Source organism: Rhineura floridana, chromosome 5, assembly GCF_030035675.1.
Source record: "Rhineura floridana isolate rRhiFlo1 chromosome 5, rRhiFlo1.hap2, whole genome shotgun sequence".
NCBI lineage: Eukaryota > Metazoa > Chordata > Lepidosauria > Squamata > Rhineuridae > Rhineura > Rhineura floridana.
Genome location: NC_084484.1, coordinates 184,315,412 through 184,337,531, shown reverse-complemented (window position 1 = coordinate 184,337,531; position 22,120 = coordinate 184,315,412). Strand labels below are relative to the sequence as shown.

Sequence of the window (22,120 nt, the reverse complement as noted above, 5' to 3'; positions counted from 1 at the left end):
ATGCAAAAGGTCCTAGGTCCAACCCTTTGTATCCTGGGGTGCAGTCATCTAGGGTCTTGGGAGGTCTTAGACCCCTTATGTTTTTGGGAGTAAGGTCCCAGCAGGGACACTATGTTTCCAGCATTTTACAAGCTAATCAGCATGAAAGGGGTGTGTGTTAGCCACTGAGAAGAGTCTTCTAATATGCTTCCTTGTCCTTTCCTGCTGCTTGGAGCCAATCTGAATGAAAGGAGGCAAGTCAGCCACTGAGGGGACTCTTTTCATTAGCTAACACCCCTCCTTTCATGCTTATTGGCTCTGTTGTTGTGCGAGAAGGTATTAAAGAGCATCTCTTTCTCAACCCAAAATGCAAAAAAGGGTGGTGGCAGCTGTGACTATCATGAAGGGACCCTGCACTTCTGAATTTGCCACTACGCTATTGCTTGTATCTCCAGGCATGGGTCTGAAAACCTGGAGAGTCATTGCCAGTATAGGGTATACTGAGCTAGATACTACACTAAAATACAATAGCACACAGTACGTACAACACTAACCCTGATGGATATGCTGTCCCTCTGTCGGAGGCAGTATGCTTCTGAATACCAGTTGCTGGAAACTTCAAGAAGGGAGAGGGCTGTGGTGTTCAGGTCCTGCTTGTGGGCTTTCTATGTGCAACTGGTTGGCCACTTTGAGAACAGGATGCTGGACTAGATGGGCCACAGACCTGATCCAGCAGGATCTTCTTAAGTTCTTACCCGTAGGATCTGCAACAGAACGTTGCAGCATATTTCCACCACCTGATGGGAGGATGGGGGACCTGTTTCTAGCTGGTGGGTTAGAAGCTTAAGTTCCCCAGCCCCTGCAGGCATTCTGACAGGAGGGCAGGACCACCTGACAGTCACCTGACATCACCATGACACCAGATGCAGGATTTTCCTTTGCCCTCCCAGTTTGAAACCAAAACTACATGGGCAAAAGCACAGGGCTTTGCAAGCACCGACAATCAGCCGATTGACAGTGCCTGAAAACCTCAATTTCTGCAGGGAGTTGTGACTTCACCTGCCCCACCCCTCATGTAGGGCAGGTGGGTGCAGCTTGGGGAAAACAGCCTCCCAGGCCAAATTAGGCAAGCGAGAAGCTGATGAAGGCTTTAAGATATGGCTTTGGTAATTTTATCGTCGTAACAGCAGAGGTTTAGAACAAGGCCTGCGCTCCAACCCTGTTACCAAGTGCTGTGCACTCCTGTGGTAGGTTAGGTTATAGTGACATCCAGCGCACAGTGTTGAGAACTGCAAGTGGACTCAGCCAAAAAGTAAAGACCACCCTTCTGCATTTTTCCTCTGGCATTTTAAATGAAATAATTGTACATGCAGACACTCCAGTAGCTTTTGTGTGTTTTAGGGTTGATTTTAAGCTGGTTGAGATTCTTGACATTGTGGATAAAAGGAAATAAGCAATAGATTTGCAAAGGGTTGGTGCACGCTGGTGCTTATAGCATGTTTGACTAGGATTCTGGAGAACTGTGGACAGTTCTGGTTGCCCCAACTCAAAAAGTTTATTGCAGAGCTAGAAAAAGGTTCAGTAAAGGGCAACCAAAATGATCAAGGGGCTGGGGAAATTCCCCTAAGAGGAAAAGATACAATGTTTGGGTCTTTCTAGCTTAGAAAAAAGTAAGCAAGGGGGAAACACGATAGAGATTGATTGATTGATTGATTGATTGATTGATTGATTGATTGCACTTGTATACCATCCCATAGCCGAAGCTCTCTGGGCAGTTCACAACAATTAAAAGCATTTAAAAGAAATATACCAATTTAAAAACACATTTTAAAAATACCAATTTAAAAACACATGCTAAAATGCCTGGGAGACGAGGAAAGTCTTGACCTGGCACCAAAAAGATAACAGTGTTGGCACCAGGTGCACCTTGTCAGGGAGATCATTTCATAATTTGGAGGCCACCACTGAGAAGTCCCTCTCCCTTGTTGCCAGCCTCCCAGCTTCTCTTAGAGTAGGCACCCGGAGGAGGGCCTTAGATGTTGAACGTAGTGTATGGGTGGGTTCATGGTGGGAGAGGCGTTCCATCAGGCATTGTGGTCCCAAAGCGTGTAAGGCTTCATAGGTTAAAACCAGCACCTTGAATCGAGCTCGGAAACAGGCAGCCAATGCAAGCGGATACATGCTGAACATAGGAAGGTGCCTTATGTTGAGATCTTTGGCTCATTCAGCTCAGAATTGCTCACACTGACAGGGGCTCTCCAAGGTTTCAGACGAGATTCTTTTCCAATCCTACCTGGAGATGCTGGGGATTGAACCTGGGCCTTCTGCACACAAGGCATATGCTGTCTCTCCCTGAGAGAGAAGCTCAGGAAGAGTTTTCTTTTCTCGCTCTCATCATGCTAGAAATTAGGGTCATCCATTGAATGTTGGAAGATTCAGGTCAGACAATACTTCTTCACACAGTGCATAGCTAAACTATGGAATTCACTCCTGCTGGAGGTAGCGATGGCCACCAACTTGGATAGCATTAGACAAATTCATGGAGGACAAGGCTTTCAGTGGCTACTAGCCATGATGGCTGGGTCTCCCTCCCCTGTTGAAGGCAGTGTGCCTCAACTACTAGGAATCACAAGCGGGGAGAGTGGTAGGACATATACACACAAAACAGTTTCCCAAATATTTTCAGCTCAAACGTTTGCCTTGTGCTAACTGGCTGTAGTATTACAATTTCCCATGAGTGTAAAATTAGACTAATTTTTCATCATTATGAAACCAGAAGAGATTTTTTTCCCCCAGGTTGCATTGTCATACTATGAGACCCCTTGCAACGTGCACAAGCGCTCAACCTCCACCAAACAACTAGAACAAACCTTTGTGTGAGGATTCCCACTGGTGGGTGATTTTTAAGTCGTCCTCCTGAAGACTGTCTCCCCCAAAATATACCCATCATGCATTGGAAGTGGAAGGAGTCCGAGGACATGAGTTTTGAAATTCCATCGCTCACGAAATATGACAAAGACTGAATAAGGTGTTGCAGGACTGGCCCACCTCAGTCCAACATTCTTTGCTGGCTGGCCCAATTCAGTGCGGTGTCTGTCAGAGCCTGCTTTGTCAGTCAGTCTATGTATTTATATACAGCATTTTCCACACATAACATCTGTGCTCAAAGTAGTTCACATAAACAACAGACAGCCTAAATACAGTGGTATGGTAATAGTACATAATGAAAAATACAATGTCACTACAACACTTAAAAAAACACAATGTAATTCAGTATACATCAAAATGTAAATGAGCATAAAGCTCTCTAGTAAAGCTCAAGTAAAAATATCCAGTAACTTCATAACTCTCTCCCTGCACCCACATTTCACTACAGAGCATTTTTAAAACAGCTGTAACTTTTTTTTTCTTTTAGTAGAAGTGGATGAGCTCCCACAGAGTGAATAATGCCTGCTAAGTTAAAGGCAAATAGGTCCAGGGACATTTGTGCTGGGCATCTTAAACATCAGTAACTTTTAAATTCAGGGCGGAAATGGGTTATATTTGCAGGCAAGGTTAACCCTTCTGCGGGTATGAATCCTTCCAAATTTCAGAAGGACAGCTGAAGTGGTCTTTGTGCAAGGGCAGCTATTAGGGTTGCCTAATCTTCCTTAAGTGTTTGTGGGCTACTGGTCCAAACATTACAGACATGGGGAAGGTGCACCTGGGTAAGCAACCTGTCAAGTTGCAAACAGGCCTTGAAGCATTTGTGCTAGAAGCCTTTAAAGTGTTTTTGGGGAAGGAGAACTAAAAGGGATTCATTTTATGAGCAAAATCATTCCCTCCGATTGATGTGTTAGTCACAAAATGGCTCTCCCTCAACCCTCTTCCCACTCGTTTGCCTTTCCTTCCTTGAACACTCAGTCTAGCATTATTCATGTATGGGATGCCCCAAGACATTTAGTTGTGCTTCTAGCAGAAGCTTGTCTGCAACAATTTTTATATCTACCTATCTGGATCGTCGAGGCACCTCAGAGCACTTCAGGGGTGCCTGAAACTCATGCTGCCTCATACAGATCCTACTTCACCTCTACAGGCTCAAAGTTCTCCTGAGACTTCCTGCTTGCACACCCCTGCCTGAATTCCAGGTTCTGAGGATCAAAGAAACCAATAATATTGGACATGGTATCCTGACTGTCAAAGGCTGTCAATGGCTACTAGCCACAAAGGCTAGGTTCTGCTTCCACTGTTGCAGGCAATATGCCTCTGAATATCAGTTGCTGGGATCACAGTTGGGGAGAGTGCTGTTACACTCACCTCCTGCTTGCAGGCTTCCCTTAGGCATGTGCCTAGGCACTGTGAGAAAAGGGTGCTGGTTTTAGATGGGTCTTTGGTCTGATCCAACAGGATCCTTACATTTTTATGTAGACTTCACTGAATCCACACACATAAAAATGGTCATCCTCGTGCTTAAACAGTGGTACAAAGTTCCTGGGTTGGCTGGAGCCCTGAACCAGAGCACTTCTGTTGACAGTGGGGACACAACATTTTGTTGTTGGTTCCCACAGGTATGTCATGGGAAACTGCAACTTAGATGGGCTCAGTGTGAGGGGCCAATGTAGCATAGGTGTGACAAATGTGCTATTTCTGACACCAGGAGGGTCACTCATTCTTACCTGAAAATCCCCCAACTCGACAGGTTGTCCCAATAGGCACTATTTCTGCATTGGACTAGATTCTCCATTCAGCTGTACCCACTGGAGCCAGGAATGGATTCTTTTCTCTATAATCTTGGGTGCCCAATTCCCTCCCTATACAAACAAAACTGCATCTATGCTGGAACTAGAGATGGAGCACCAATTTGATTCAGTTTTCATTTAAAGTCAAATCTATCAAATTCACACTTTCCAAAACAATGAGAATTCTGAATTTTGCAGTGTAGTTTTCCAACCAAACAACATCTATAAAAATGCACATATTAGGGGAAAGTGTGCATAAAAATGAATGTATTGGTGAAGACAACATTACAAAATGCATTATACTAGGGGAAATTGCTTGGAAAATGTGTACATTACTCAAAACTGCATACAAACTGTGTATCAGGAGAACTGGCACTGAAAATGCTAAAGAGTTTTGGTGAGGACTTTTTTTTAAAAAAAATGCAAATTGTTGCAGAAATGTGAACTGAATTTAAAACTGGAAGAATGAGAGAGAACTGAAATTGACATCCCTAGCTACAACCCACCTAAAGAGCATAGGAGGGGCAGTAAGTACAACATTCAACTGCCTGAGCATCTCGGCTTTCATTAGAAACCAACAAGCTGCCTCTAGGCCTTACTGCTGTGATGACATGCCTGTCCCCTTCAGGGGAAGATGAGAGAATGTTATGCTTTGCATACAAAAAGGTCACAAATTCAATCTCTGGCATCTCTAAATAAAACTAGAGAAGACCCCTGTCTGAAACTCTGGAAAGCTGCTGCCACTTAATGTAGACCAGCCTTCCTCAACCTGATGCATTCCAGACTTTTTGGACTCCAGCTACGCTCAGTTCCAGGTAGCATGTCCAACAGTCAGGGATGATAGGAAATATAACCTAGCATTTTATGGGTACCAGGCTGGGGAAGAGTGATGAAGACAATACAGAGTGAGACAGACTAATTGTCTAGAGCAGCTTCTTGTGTTGAAAGGGTGTGATCAACACCTTCTGAAGTTGCAGAAGGTAGAGAGGTCACTAAGATTTCCAATGGCTAGCCGACTTGAAGGCACATAACAACAAGGGCTTCATTGCCCTGCGTAGCTCCTCAACCCTCCACAGGACTAGCAAAACCAGAATGCTGCAGAACAGCAAATTTAGCATACTTTATACTAGTTTTGCTTAACAAAGATTTTTAGTTTAGTGCAAAATACAGACAATCTTGAAAACAGAGGCTGATATTAGTAATGGGGGATTTTATGTATCTACACATATATAATCATAGATATTAAGAAGGCACATTTCTTTTATAATCATAAGAAGTATTGCACTTCAGGGCTATTGGGGTCCTGAGATTCATGCGTATAGGGAACCCCGAATCTTAGCATTTAATTCAGATCTGAAAGAAAACCTGTTGCAAAACAGCAGTGGTCATAGAGACCCGATGCAGAAAATTAATTATTTTATTGTTTGGAATCAAGGAGCGTTTCAATTGTGAGAAGAAGCTGTGATTAGTAGGAATTGCCAGTGTTTGATTCTTGAATGCCATCTAAAGGAGCAAAGTTTTATAGCATAATCAAATGTTTTAATGAAGAGAAATAGTGAGATTTTAATGATGATTTTAAAACAACCCAGTGTGTTATATTTACAACTTTATAAGTGCGTCTTCATTAAGAAAAAGGAGTGGCTTGCCTGCCTCTATATATCTCTGAGGCTGAAGGATACTAGTTAGCTAGAGTCACCCAGTTTTCCTTTGTCTGTGTGGTTTCACAATGTAGCTCAGGGGTTTAAACAAAATCCTCTTTCATGAGTTATGTATTTTATGGGATTTCTGAGAAAGTATAAGGACATAAGAAACCCTAAGGCAAAGGAATAGAACTGGGGGTACATTCCCAAACACCCTGAGTTGAGGGAAAACTTAACTCAAGGGAACTTGACCAAATTTCTCCGGTGTACCTGAGTCAGCCTGACCCATCAGGAAACAACGGCATATGGAATGTAATGAGTATGCTTGAAGGCACCTTCACAATGGTACTTGCCTGAAAATTCATTAATCAGGGTGGACAATAAGACAATGGAGATATTAACAAGATGGACAGAATCTTGGAATCACCATTGGAGTTAACTAATGCTTTCTGATTTGTTTGGAATGATTGTAGAGAGGAGGAACTGTGATGAGATTGGTGAACTCATTGTCACATGCTGTAACTGTACTCTATAAAAGAAGCTGGCACACAGTGCCTCAGTGCAGTCCTTCCTGGATGTTCTTGGGAGGCTGGCCCTGCATATGCTTGTAAGAATAAAGGCCTACCTTTTTGCTCCAAGCCTGTGTCTTCCAATTTTATTCAAGGACCCCCAGCAAAAGATCCCAAGGAGAAGAATTCTCCAACATTAGTTGTCATGGAGGTCTGTCTCCTCTCTTCTCCCTCCCTATTTTTTAAATAAGAAGACTCAACTTGGAATCAAGAAGGAATGCTTCTCCCAGCCCCTTTCCCCGCTCGAATGATTAAGCCACTGAGGATTTGCACCTTCCTCTAAGTAGCCCCTGGAATTATCTGGGAATTCTTCTGCAGTCTCTTGAAAAAGCTGAAGAAACAAAGTAACGGAAACACAATTCTATGAAGAGAATGCTTTATTAACTTAACACTTCATTCAACTAAGACACAAAAAATACTTCCAAACAGAATCAAAGTGCAAATTTTCAGTCCACATTTATAATACACCCATGGTCTCTTAGACAGAAAAGCACATCTGAAAAGGAAAGGATAAGGAAGAGCTCCTAAGATTTAGCTGAAGAGCAGTCCATGATTGTGACCACCCTGGTCAAAATGATCTGCTCAGCCTGACAGTGAAGTGAAGCAGCATACACAAAAAGCACATTGAAGGTTGAAAAGGACGGGTGTTAAGTATATTCCCACCTTTCAAGCAAAGTGGGCTACCAAATGGATGCAGATAATGGTGAGGTTAACACAATAATGACGGAAGCCTCGCTTTGGTTTCTGTACTCGCTTTTTATACCACACACCCTGCCTCATGTCAAGGGTACACGGAAGTAAACACAGACATGTGCATTGTTAAAAACAAAAAAAAAGAAATGGAATCGGTTCTAAGAATCACATCCTCCACTCCTACAATTCCAGCTTTGGAGTGGCATTAACCAGTGGAGACTGGTGGCTGCACTGTCAGTGGGGCAGTGAATACATTCTGGGTTTTAGTCCCAACTTTCAAGGAGCTGTCCAAGGGGCTTTCACCTTGGACAGCTCCTTGGAAGTTTGTACTAAAACCCAAGCAGATTCGCTGCTACAATGACATTGAAGTTAACTTGGACAAAGCTACAAAGTCCCCTAGTGTTGCAAAGACTCATGACTCCAGGAAAATACGCCAGAGCTGTCACAGAATGGCGCACATAATTCGTGCTTCCGATAAAAGGCAAAACAGGGTATTTTTTTTCCTTGAAGATTTTCAACAGTTTTGTGTTTTATTAAAAGGGAAAGAGGAGGGAAATGGGATGCCAGAATATTGCCAGGGATGTTGTTAGGCTGGAGGAATTGAACAAGCAATGCAACAGAGTGTCATTCCAGCTGGTATTCCTCTCTCGACTGGCTGGCCTGCAATGGATACGTCAGAAGCTGTATACGTTTCTGAAAATCTCAATACATGTTCAACAAAAATTATGAAGGAAGTTCTTGGTATGAGTCAACCTTCTGTTGGCTAGAATGATGGTGGCCACTCCTGAAACAACCAAAAATCTTAACGCTGACTTATTACCTTAAGTCTACACAAGTGTCAGTGCTATTTGTACAAGAGTGAATTCCGGATCATGACTCCTCATGTCCTGACAGCATCCTCAAGTGGGATGAAGCAGGGTGCAGTGACCCACAGATGAATTATAAAGCTCCACCCATCAGATACAACAACTCACAATACAAAGAGATTCTCCTCCACTTGGCCAGGGAGAGCCCAACTGCACAAACTATGAAGCAGTGATGGCTGACTCTTTCAGCCTGTATCACTGGACCCGCCTGAGCCAAGCTGCGTACGGGCCAGAGTGCCCCCCAATACACACATCAGCCGCTGTTGTTTCTGTGATTCCCCCCACCCCACCGCTGTCCAAGCAGTTTAGCCTAGGAGAGTTCAGCTGCTCAAGATGAAGGAGTTGCAGGGTGCCCTTCCAGGGCAAAGCACAGTTAACTCATGCAGCAGTGCTGTCACAGCCAAAAGAGAAAATCTTGCATGCCACTTGCAAACCTGGCACAGGGAGTGGCAGGAGTTGGAAGAAATTGGGGCAGGGGGCTGGAGATGGCCCAGCAGTTTCAGATGGTTGTTTCAGCACACTCCACTGGCATGACTTACTAAGTGTTCTTAGGACTCCAGGAGGTCAGGGGACTCTCGTGCTCCACTATAGCAGAAGATGTTTTCTCCAGACACCACTGAGAATGGAAGAATCTTGCCTGCGTACAAAGGGTTTCTTTACTTGCGTATGTGGAGCTTCTTCACTGGCTGTTACCCATTAACTACAAGCCTGCACCAGAAAGGGAGCCTGTTCCATAATAAAGATGAGACCAGATTTTAGGTTCTTTTTTTGCAATTGGTACTATGAGGGAAAGAAGGTTCTCTTCCACCCCCCCAACACACATCCTACCCCAAAGATAACTTTGACATTTATTCTCCCAGCAGAGTTAAGACAATGAGGACTATTAAGACATTTTCTTACTGGGAAGGAAAGGGGACATTCTCTTAAATTATGCTCAAGTAAAGCAAGTAGCCAAGATGTAAATATTTCCAACTTGCAAACTTCATGTGTATGACCATTAAAAAAAAAAAGGCTGCATTTTAGGCTGCAAACCTTCATGCTCTTACCTTGGAGTAAGTCCCACTGTATTAGGGACCATGGTACAGAATTTGGTACAGACAAAAGTGCAAAGAAACTCAAGGAGAGTTGAGCAAATCATGTTAAGATCTTAAAAAACACAAAAAACGTCACCACCACCATCTAATCAATGGTCCTACAACAACCTGGTAAAATCACTCCACACCAGCATCTTGGAAAGGAAGAGGCTTCTAAGCAAATTACGCCCCCGTCCACACCAAACATTTATTCCACATTAAACACCTCAAAGAATCCTGGGAAGTGTAGTTTGTGAAGGGTTCTGAGAGGAGACTCCTATTCTCCTCACAGATCCTACAATTCTCAGAATGGTTTAACAGTGAGCCCCTCTTCCTAGCAAACTCTGGGAATTGCAGCTGTGTGAGGGGAATTGGGGTCTCCTAGCAACTTTCAGCACCCTTCACAAACTACACTTCCCAGGATTCTTTGGGGGAAGCCATGACTGTTTAAAGTGGGATAAATGTCTGGTGTGGATGTGTTCGTGTTTCTGATGTGGTTTCAGATAATTTTGTCCTACAGACCACATTTTAAATATTCTTACTTCCAACCAAGAGAAGCTCCACTGGGAAGGAAGGGGGCAGCAGAACAGCAAAGCCTCTCCCCCTTCCCTCCCACTTTGTTCACCAGGGAGGTAAGAGATAAGGAAAGTTCACAGTTCAGAAAAGCAGGGAACAGAAGAAAAAGCAGCTTCCCCCGAAATGGAATAGGATGGATCTTCAAGCGTTTTGAACAGAGGGGAAAAAACACCAATAGCAGCAGTTTCAGCAGAAATCATTAAATCCTTAACATCAGCATTCTCAGGATACCATAGAAATTGGTTTGTATGGAGGGGGCACATGTCGCTGTCCCCCTTAAACTCTTGTTCCAGGATAATGTGATTGCGATCACTAAACTACTCACCCCATCACACAAACCAAGAGCACCTGGGCTGCCTTCTCTGCTACCCTCTATAGATAGACAGCTAGTCAATAATCATACAGTTTTGTTCTTCCACGTTTGTTCAAATCACACAGCAGAAAGAGTGCTCTTTCCCAAAATAAGTAAAGGAGTCAGAAGGAGGGAGTCTGAAGGCTGGAGAGTCTGCTCTCTCTGTTCTAAACAGAAATGTTCTAATGAGATGGGAATCGGATTTTAAAGGATGATAGAACTCCCAAGAGGCAAACATTCCCCCCCGCCCCCATGTCTTTGGATGCCTCCCGGAACATAATGTGGGACTTCTGTCAGTTTAATGACTTCCTCATAATTTTTCCTCACTACATCACAGCGCTTTCAAATGTACAGTAAATGGGAAAAGGAAGGAAGAAAACAAAAGAGTAAAAACATGAAGTTTTTGGCATTCAATACATTTCACTCAAGTATACCAACAATCTGGAAGGCATTTAGCTTTAAATAAGAACAAAAAAATAAATATTTCATGTAAACCAACAACAAAATCCATCAGGAATATCCCCCATACATGCTCCACGGAGATTTCGAAGTTCCTTCCTGCACCTAGAGCCTGGTGCAACACAAGCAATTCCCTGCTATCCACATACATTCAGGTACTTTGTTGTGCCACAGAGCAAAAGCACCAGTCAGCATTACTCCCCCCTCCAAAGCCCCACCCAGATGTACAAGAAATTGAGTCTCTTGACCCCATGGCCTAGCTGGGTCTTCAGGACAGAAAAGTCATCTGCACTATCCCATGAGATCCAACCCACCAGGGGTGTAAGGAGAAAGAGAACAGAGTTATACAATCGTGGCAAAGCTAAAGTGATTGAGCTACCTAAACTCAGCTTTTATTTCTGTCTGTCCAGAAGGGGCTTCATCGGAAAGGAACGCCTGGATTTGGAAAGTGCTTGGAAACATTTGTAGTGCCCGATACTGTGAACTCCAGATTATTTCAAAGACCTATTTGATCAGTTTAACCAAGAGTCTTTTGTCTAGTTCTGAGGTGGTAAAGCTGTGCCTGGGCAGTACCATCTCACATTGCAGGTAGAGGCTCACATGACCAAATGTTGTTTTTTTATGGAGGAACAATAACCCTGCATTCAACACAACAACATGCCAAGGGGGAAGAAAAGAGTTCTCACATAGCCTTTTCCCTAACACACTAGTTTTCCATGCGCATGAGGAGCAGTTGGTCATGCGGCCCTTCTCTTGGAATGTGAGGTGGGAGAGCCCAAACAGAGGTTTACCGCCACGGTAAGAACTGAGCCATAGTCTTAAATATTATTTGCAAAGGATTAGCATAAAACAAGCGTGGAAAGTCAGTCCAAGCATAAACCCTCTAGAAGTTGCTTCTTGAATTACCTTGCCTGAAATAGATCACATCAGACTATAAACCTGATCTGCAGATACGTCTCCCTTCACCTCATGAGCATGTCGGACAATGTTGATCCCAACTTGTGGGTTGAGGCTGCATGGGGTTAAAAAGGGTTGCTAGGGAGACCTCTTCGTTGCTAGGCTATACCTGTCCTTTGATCCTTGCCGTCTCTCCCCCTCCTGCTAGACGGATATGCAAAGGATGTTGATCCCAGTTCCTTCACGCCTTCCCAGTTCCTTCGTCTTTCTTGAGAGGGGAGCAGACATCTTTCCTTTGTCTCTCCCTCTCAACCAGCATGAGAGCTGCACTGGAACCAGTTAGTTAGCTAGATGTAAGGACTCTTTCCTATCAAGCATGTACTTCCAGAATAAAGTAGTTATTTCTTATTTTACAGCTTAAAGTCTCTGTCTGACTAATTTGCAGGGAAGGTAGAATCTTAGCAAAGATTCAAACACACACGTACGTAAGCTCGCTCAATACTCTCCGCTCTGCTACACAACTCAATAGAATTCCGACAGATACTGGATATTATGTCACTGAAGTGCCACCTGGTACCATCACATAATTGTTGCCCCCTCAAAAAGCCTGATGGTTATGGGGTCTTGTGTGTGCAGAGCCACATACATGTGAGATTCTACTTTCACCGGGTCTTTCTGGCCTCCATGGCAGCAAGATTCTGCCATGGTACTAGACTAGCCCTGGTATGCACACCATTCCCAGTCCCTCTGCCAGAGCTGGCCAAGAGGACAACCTGCTGCTATGGTTTGAAAATTACATTCAGCTGTGGCACCTTTAGCTGATGAGGAAAGGTCTCCTAGCACATCGTTTTCAATCCACAACTTTCCTCCTTCCCTCCCTTTCTGAAAGCTCTTAGCCTAATCAAGATCTTCCCAAGAAACTCTTCTTTGAAAGGTTTGCCTCTCAATTTACAGCAGAGCAAGATTGTTTAACGTCTGTAATGGTCCCAAAAGGTGTCAAGTGTGTGAGCACACGTTTATTAACATGCATTGCTGAATAAAGCTAATGTGACACCCTCCGGGATCAGACCCTTAAAGAAAATACTGACTAAGCTCAACTATTTTATTTTAAGAAGCAATAAACAATATCCATCATTGTGATTACTGTAAAAGTACCACTAGAGAAGGAGAATTTCGCAAACAGATGCGGGGCAGGGGTGAGGAACTGTATTTGCAGGACATGCTCCAGCATGAAAACAAAGGGAACATCTGTCTTGGCACTATTTTCTAAAAGCTGGAGTGTTTGGAGGAATTTTTAGTGGAGGCGAATGAAGGCAAAATTGGCACAGCCACAATCAGCTACCTAAAGCAGTTTGTATTCCCTTGAGCCAAAAAGTCTGCATACAGGCTTGCTCCCTAACTGCCAGGAGGCCCAGTGCGTACTCAGGGGCCCAAAGAGATGTGTGCTGGTCAATCACACCTGTTTTGGCCCCAAAACTAATCAATCCTCCAGTTACATAGCTTGCCACTACTGTTTAACTGTCGAGTAAACTTCAGTAAGTACGCAGACAGGTAAGAATACAATGCACAAAGAGCACCTTTCAGAAGAGGAGATTTAAAGAGCTGGAACCTTTATGACTTCTGAACAACGTGAACTAAACTAGGAAATCCTAAGTGCTGAATTCTACTAAACAGACAGGAAAAAAATTAAGACTCAACAGTACAGTAAAGATACCTACACTCAAAACAGCTTCAAACAAGCAGGACCTTTTTCTCAGCCCAGTACAATCATCTGCCCCAGCTGCCAAGGGACTGAGCAAGTCAAAGAATTCGGGTACCCAACACTGGTTGGGTTTTTGGAGGTTCGGTGGTGAAGGAAGTCGCTGCCACCAATCACTTCTGGCAAAGTTGCCAGAGTATGCCCAGTCCTTTCCTTTTGGCTTTAAGGATCTCTGTGGGAATCCAGAGCCCTCCCCAAAAGCTATCCAGTCATCTGCTTATCATTTTGGATAGAAAGCTGACAAAACAATACTGCTTCAATATAGGTGGCTAGGGAACAGATATATATACATAATATATATTTATAAAACACACACACATTCACATATATATATATTAAATTAATGCAAACAGGATTTGTCATCTTGGTTCCTTTGTTCCACATTATGCAGTGCATGGAGTGACTGCTGTAACAACCAATGGCAGGAGGAAGGCTACACTGAGCGCCAGATTAGTCCATTTTTACTGGGCTCCAGAAAATTCTCAATCAGGGCATCAATGAGGTTCTGCAGATCCTCTTCCAGGAAGACTGTGTCACTAAAAGGAAGAAACGTCAGAGGTTAGAAGGATACCTCAACACAATCCAAGTGCGAACTCATGCTCTACAAACAGAAGTTCCTTCTCATCTCAAAGCTATTTTGCTATCAAGCTAGCCTGAATCCTTCACATGGCTGAGCTTTGCAGAGATCAAGCAAGACATTAGGGAGGCAACAGTACAACCTGCCTCTCATGGCAAAGAGACTCTCGGGCTTTGTACATTTCCACCAGTTTCAACAGAAAGAAAAGAAAAAGAAAAAAGCCAGTCTTAGGCACATGTCTTAAGAGGCCTGGAGCGGCATGCTGACTTGCAGTATTCAGACTCAGTCGGCATACAATTCTTGCATCAAATACAAAATGTAAGAGAGAAAAGGCTTGCAGCAGCATTTTGTCTAGTGAAATTCAGAGCCATGAATTTCACTAGATGAGCTTAGGCCAGTCATTCTCCCCCTCAACTAGTCCACCTCACAGGGCTGTTGTGAGGCTATGGGGTAGGGTGGGAGAAGAGACCATGTCCCCTGCCTTCAGTTCCTTAGATGAAGTGTGGAAATAAAAATTAATGATGGTCACTACTCATTCCCCTGAAACTTGGGTCATCCAGCATCACCACAGCATCCAAGCCAACCTATAAAGAGACACCTTCCCCTCCTAATTCAAATAGGACAATTCAGGGAATCAGTGGCAGACACAGAACCTGACCCACACAAGCGATGGCATGGAAAATAAGTCCCCACCTCTGTTCTGGTGGTGCACACATCTCTGCATAATATTTTATCTTTGGTTCGGTTCCACTTGTCCGAAGAGTGGCAACACAGCCGTTTTGAAAGGTAAAGGTGATCATCTGACTGTTTTTACTCACAGGCAATACCTACAACAAGAACAAGAGCAGAAGGATTCGAATCTAAATAAACCATGTATCTCACCTTGCTCTGTGCACACAATGGCTACTAAACCAAGGTATTCAGGAATTATTCATTGCCTTTGTTGTTGTTGGTAATAATCAGTCATAATCACAAACAAATGTTACAGTGAATAACCTCTCTGAACAGTAAGGAGACAGATTGGGCGGTTCGACATTTGCTTTGAGAGAACACTGACAGATGCTAACTTTACTAGATACTTCATAAAATTAGGGAGGAGGAATAATTCAATTTTGTTTGCATTTTAGTGAGAAACTACTTAATTTGTGCTTATCAAACCAATACACGAACCAAAAGACAATCTCTCCTTCAAGCTTCGCACTTCTCCAAATTTCGCAATGCTGCTTTTCAACCAAAGAGTACAAAAATGCATATATTAGGGGAAGGATTGCATAAAAGTCCACACATTAGTGAAAGTAACATACAAACTGCATTACATTAGGGAAACCTGCACACAAAAATATTATACTGGGAGAAATACTTAATAAAATGCTGACAAATGCTGATGATGATTTTAAAAAATCACAAACAGCTGCAGAAATGAGAAAACTTGAGTTTACGATTGGAAAATTATTATCATCATCATCAACAACAACAATAACAACAACCTGCCCTTAACCCAAAGGTCCCAGGGTGGGTTACAACATCTTTAAAACATATAATTAAATTAAAAACAGTTAAAAAAAAGAGAAAATAAGAGGAACCAAAACAGTTTCATCCATCCCTAATTAAAGTCACTTTAACAGATATCCAATAACGGCAGTTAACTGCCAGTGTTCTTGTGAACAGCGTTGGCAAAGAGTGAACTGCTATGGTAGAGAAGAGTTTCAGTCTTCAGCAGAAAGTCTGCCTTCCTGCTCATTTTCCCCCCACACAGACCAGACGGACATAATTTAAGCTCACAATAAATCCTTCAGTTGTGGTGAAGCCTAGCTTGCAAGTGAAATGGCACATCAGCAAACTGAATGCTGGTTCCGATGACAGTTCTGGCTTTCAGCCCATACTTCAGGTAGCTTGTCTGCTTAAAGTGCTGCATGAACATTTCCCACCTTAATTTTTAATTATTATTTTTTAAGGCAAAGCAAAATGGTTCAGGGCAGCAGGGTGACAGCCAGTATTGCACTCAGTCAGCTTCTGTCTCAAAATTGCACAGCCAGTTTCTCAGAGTTCAGCCCTAAAAAGCCTGCATGCAGCAACGGCACTTCTAAAGCAGCCTCACTGCTCTAAAATCATTTTGGGTTTTCAACGACATAAACCCAAGCCTTCATCTGCCTGCTCATGCTCCGTGCAACAGGCAGGCTGACAGGACACAAGAGCATCAGGAGAAGGTCAAGATGGGACTGGCACAGGGTTTCTTGCAGACCCTGAATTAAATGTCAAGCGTGCCAGTTTAAGTGGCTTGTGGACTCCTGTCTAGCAGCCTCAAATCCAGAGACTAAAGACACCATTAGTGTCTGTGGATTGTGGGTATGAATGTATTATCTAAAGCGCCAAGCACACTGATGGTGCTGTATAAATAAATGTCATATTTTCATAGCAGTACTATGACTTAAAGTTATAGGAACGGTTTGTGCAAATGAAATCGCCATGAACATGTTAGACTTTGCTCAAAGTACATACACCAGTATTTGTAAACTACTGTTTATTCATAGAGAAAGGTTTCTTTGACTCTCAAGTTAAAAAAATATATATCTTATTTTACTAAGCTGTGTCTTGAACACCGCAAGAAACAGCTTACTAGAGGATTTCAAATGCACTGAGCATGTTCTATACCAGCCTTCCCCAAGCTGGTGCCCACCCAATGTTCTGGACTACAACTCTCATCAGCTCTAGCCAGCACCGTAGTCCAAAACATCAGGAGGGAAGACTGGTCTATATATTGGTTAACAGTTTATCTTCTGCTCAAAGGAGTTTGGTGTCAGATACTTTCGAAACAGAGTCCGTTTTGACAGGGCCTTAGTCTTTTGTTGAGGGAACGTGAGACATGCATGTCATTTTAACCCACAAGGTGAAAGCTGACTTGTGCATCCCAAACCAGGGTACATGCTTGGGCAAAACTGTGTGCTGTGCTCCTCTGCAATGCAACACTTTCAGTAAAGCTGCTGAAGTTGACTTGAACCATCAAAGGTCTCTACATATTAAGAGGGTCTTTTATGGCGCAGAGTGGTAAGCGGCGGTAACGCAGCCGAAGCTCTGCTCACGGCCGGAGTTCGATTCCAACGGAAGGAGGAAGTCGAATCTCCAGTAAAAGGGGTTGAGGTCCACTCAGCCTTCCATCCATCCGTGGTCGGTAAAATGAGTACCCAGCATACGCTGGGGGGTAAAGAAAGGCCGGGGACGGAACTGGCAATCCCACCCCATATATACGGTCTGCCTAGTAACCGTCGCAAGACATCACCCTAAGAGTCGGAAACGACTCGCACTACAAGTGCGGGGACACCTTCACCTGTACCTTTTTTCCATAAAGAGGCAACCACACTCACTCCTCCTTCCCAACATCCAAGCCTGCAATCTAATTTTCTATTTCCTCAGATGAACAGCTTGAGGACAGCCATTACCTGGAAAACTCTGCAGATGTTTGCGAGGCGAGAGGCAAGAGGTTCAGACCAAAGCTATTATCAGAGTGGTCTGCAGCAGTTTCCTACCAAGGGTCACACAACTCACCGCCTTCTTATTTGGCTGGCTGCTGTCATATCCAGTGGTGACATCTCGGATATCCAATATACTGAAAGTGCCACAACACGCTGGGTAAGAACTGGGGGCATTAAAGTTCCGGAGCCTTTCAAATATCCTTTTGATGGTAGGAGGGTCATAACACAGGAAATAGGATGTCCTTGAAATGTGATAGCCATACCTACACAAAAATAAGCTATGGTTAGCCAGACTAATCTAGATCTCTAAATTCTGTCACTAGAATTACAAAGCAAAGCCACACAGAGACCAGAGCCCTCCATTATCACTAAACTTACCTATGATGCTTCCTTATGTCCCCTTTCAGCACCCCACTATATAAATGGTTGCACACCAAGAGAGCAAAATTTGTTCTCTCTCTAAGGCTGCCCCTTTAGCCTCTCCCCATTGTTTCTTAGTTATCCCACAGGCATCTCGAACAACAATGTAGGAAAGACAATTCCTACTCTTTCCAATCAGAGGATTTATTTATTTAAAGCATTTGAACCCCACTCTTTTGCCGTCCCAAAGGGCTCCCAGAGCAGCTTAAAAAATCTGTACTAAGACACTCCCTGCCCCCAGGCTTACAAGCTAAAAAGACATGGCACCAAGGAAACGGGGAGAGGGAGGGAAAAAAGCAAGTGCAGGCACCAGTTCTTGAACTTATAGTTCTTATAATGACCAAAGCTATTTTTCACCATCTGGAATTCATGCATCGCACTCCATGAGTAACACACGGGACTTACGTTGTATATATTTCTGTCAGTTGGTGTGCCAGCATTTGGCTCTTGGTTTCTAGATATGCAGCCATCTCAGCTATCACCACAGCTGCGCTTACGCCATCTTTGTCCAACACAGAAGTGCCACACATGAAGCCTGGAAACCAGAAAGCATCCCATTTTACCTTTGTACATTTTATTCAGATGTCCCCTTAAATCCAGTGTCTTAATATTTATTTTTTATTTATTTGGTATATTTGTATGCCGCTTTTCATCACCAGGGGACCTCAAAGCAGCTTCCATAGCAAGAACAATTATGATAAAAACAATTCAGAACATACTAATAATAACTACAACAGTATCAGTAAATAATACCACAAAGTATCATAAAACAGGCTGAAATCTCAAATCAATCTAGTCTACAAAATCTAGAGAAAACAAATATATATGGGGAGAGAGAGAGAGAGAGAGAGAGAGAGAACAAATATACAGTAGAGTCCCATCATTGTATAACATTCCATATCCTTCAAGGCAGGCTGTAACAGATTCCTTGGCAGCAGTATCTTCCCCTGGTGTCCAGACAGGCTTGCTTCCATCTCCACGTCCTTGTTTTGTTTGCGGGGGGTGGGAATGGGACATCCTTTTGTTGCACCATCACAGCTACATTAAAAAGCCGGGCTTTCTCTATGGATTCCAGCACTTTGAATTGCACTTGGAAATGATCTGGAAGCCAGCACAGATGATAAAGAACTGGGGTGATGTGTTTCAGGAAGCAGACATCAGAGAAAACTCCAGCTGTTGCAGTTTGCACTAGTTGTTTCCTAATGCTCTTTTCTTGCACAATAGAACCAAATGCAAGAGTTAGGAAGTTAAACCAGGTAACAGGGTGATGGGGAACTGTAGCCTGAGTGGCTGGATCCAAGGGCTGGGTTCTGGTAGCAGCCCCACCTTTCACCTGGCGTAGCAACCAGCTCTTACTGTACTTACCAATGGACTCTTCAAAGGCAAAAAGGACTTCTTTGCCATTATCCAGAAGACCTTTAACTCTACTGCCAATCCATTTGAAGCCCGGGAGTGTATCCTGGAACAAGACGGAAGGTGCCTCCTCTTAACAAGGGTCGTTCTCATGGAACAAATCAAAAACTTTTTTGGTTGAAGTTGGTATCATTTACAGAAGCAGAGAACTTAAAGATAACGCAAACCCTTGCAGCATCAGTTTCCTCCCTGTAAATCAGGAGTGCCACATTTTTTTGAATTGTGGTTTTGATGTCTCAATAGGGGGAGAAATGATTTCTTAATTATTATTATTATTATTAATTTTTAAATGGTGCAGCACCCACCCCAGTGAATGTATCTGGACTAACCCTGCAAACAAATTCACCAAAGAGTTCAACTCCAGGAGGCCGAGCAACAAAATCTTGCAAAACATACAGTGCTGAACTCAGATTAACAACTCTCTAAGTTTTCATGGCAATACACAAAACACTCAGACAGAATCGAGAGCTCAATGTATAAAGAGAGAGGAAAAAAACAGACCCCTTTTGGACTTGTTTCTGTCAGAATTCTCATAATCTGTTTAAATTAATTAAAAATCAGCCATGTTCAGAGAGTATCTGTAATTCTATTCTTACCTTGCCCCATACTCTGACCTTCATCTTCTGCAGTTCAAAAGTTAAAAAAATGCCTGGCTGATTTTCAGTTAATTTATGCAATTTAACATTTGAGTCAATGATAAGCTCGGGCATGCTCAGTAAGAACCAATTGTCAGTGTTCTAAAAGCCAGACTCACAACTGCTTGGCCTGGCTAATCAGTTGGCCACACCCACACCAGACCTTTATTTCACTTTAGACCAGCCTTTCCCAACCGGCGTGCCTCCAGATGATGTTGGACCACAACTCCCATCAGCCTCAGCCATTGGCAATGCTGGCTGAGGCTGATGGGAATTGTGGTCCAACAACATCTGGAGGCACACCGGTTGGGAAAGGCTGCTTTAGACAGTCATGGTTTTCCCCAAAGAATCCTGGGAAGTGTAGTTTGTGAAGGGTGCTGAGAGTTGTTAGGAGACTCCTATTCCCCTGACAGAACTCCAATGGCCAGAAGGGTTTAACATAAGGTGAGTGCTGGCAACACCTGCAATCAGCCCAAATAACAGAAACGTGACATGTGCTGTGCTGATCTTGTTTTAGTAAGGAGGAAGCAACAATATTAGGACAGATGATATAGTTCAGATAGTCATTTTAAATATGTATTATTTCCTTTGCAATTTTAGTGAATTTTCCTATAGTAAACCATTTTCTTTTGCATCTGTTCTATGAATATGTGAAGTACAGAAACACTTTGCATAGTTTACACTAAAAAAACCTCCATAAACAATTGTGGAATAATGGCACTGACTATTCTGAAGAATAGTCTCCCATGGACATGAGGAGTGTCTCAGTTTGCACAAGATAAAACACTGGGAGGTGAAATATATTCTAGCAAAATTCTAGGTGTGCTCCATGTTTATGATTGACCATGCCCACCTTTCCTTAAGTGGAGTTGGTTAGCATAGCAGGCTGAACACATGCATCTTGAGCAGGCCAAGTTTGTTTCTTCCAACAGCTAGAGTCATTGCTTAAGTAGCAACATATTGTAATCAGTCTGATTTTACATCAAACTGCAGTTTCAAATTCAACTGTTAATGCACCCAAAAATAAAAATAGAGCATAACATAACTGCTAGTTTGAAACACAAAAGGCTGTTTTCACCATCATATGACATTGACCAATAAAAAGGCTTTGAAATTAATAAAAATAAATTTGACACATATTTCTAGGATGAATAATGAGAGAAATATAATTTTCTAGGTGAGATTCTCTGCAGAAACAGTAACACAGGAAAGAAGCAAAGTAAGAACATCAACAAACATACAAAAAAATTAATACTCCGTCTTTGGAGATGCAGTCCTGATTGCAGGTATTGCCACCATAAGAACATAAGAAGAGCCTGCTGGATCAGGCCAGTGGCCCATCTAGTCCAGCATCCTGTTCTCACAGTGGCCAACCAGGTGCCTGGGGGAAGCCTGCAAGCAGGACCTGAGTGCAAGAACACTCTCCCCTCCTGAGGCTTCCGGCAACTGGTTTTCAGAAGCATGCTGCCTCTGACTAGGGTGGCACAGCACAGTCATCATGGCTAGTAGCCACTGATAGCCCTGTCCTCCATGAATTTGTCTAATCTTCTTTTAAAGCCGTCCAAGCTGGTGGCCATTACTGCATCTTGTGGGAGCAAATTCCATAGTTTAACTATGCGCTGAGTAAAGACGTACTTCCTTTTGTTTGTCCTGAATCTTCCAACATTCAGCTTCTTTGAATGTCCACGAGTTCTAGTATTATGAGAGAGGGACGGGAACTTTTCTCTATCCACTTTCTCAATGCCATGCATAATTTTATACACTTCTATCATGTCTCCTCTGACCCGCCTTTTCTCTAAACTAAAAAGCCCCAAATGCTGCAACCTTTCCTCGTAAGGGAGTCGCTCCATCCCCTTGATCATTCTGGTTGCCCTCTTCTGAACCTTTTCCAACTCTATAATATCCTTTTTGAGATGAGGCAACCAGAAATGTACACAGTATTCCAAATGTGGCCGCACCATAGATTTATACAATGGCATTATGATATTGGCTGTTTTATTTTCAATACCTTTCCTAATTATCCC

The 22,120-nt window shown here is 43.1% G+C and overlaps 1 protein-coding gene across 1 annotated transcript in view; it reads right to left on the bottom strand.

The window, feature by feature from the left end:
- Window positions 1–12,910: 12,910 nt before the first annotated feature.
- Window positions 12,911–22,120, bottom strand: part of PGM2L1 (phosphoglucomutase 2 like 1) — a 47,372-nt gene continuing 38,162 nt past the window's right edge. Inside the window, exons 10-14 of the mRNA XM_061629124.1 lie at window positions 19,414–19,507; window positions 18,454–18,583; window positions 17,702–17,891; window positions 14,852–14,985; window positions 12,911–14,117 (exon numbers count right to left, since the gene is read on the bottom strand). Of these exons, the coding sequence (XP_061485108.1) occupies window positions 14,015–14,117; window positions 14,852–14,985; window positions 17,702–17,891; window positions 18,454–18,583; window positions 19,414–19,507 (651 nt within the window). The 3' untranslated portion in view covers window positions 12,911–14,014. The remainder of the gene's footprint in view (window positions 14,118–14,851; window positions 14,986–17,701; window positions 17,892–18,453; window positions 18,584–19,413; window positions 19,508–22,120) is intronic.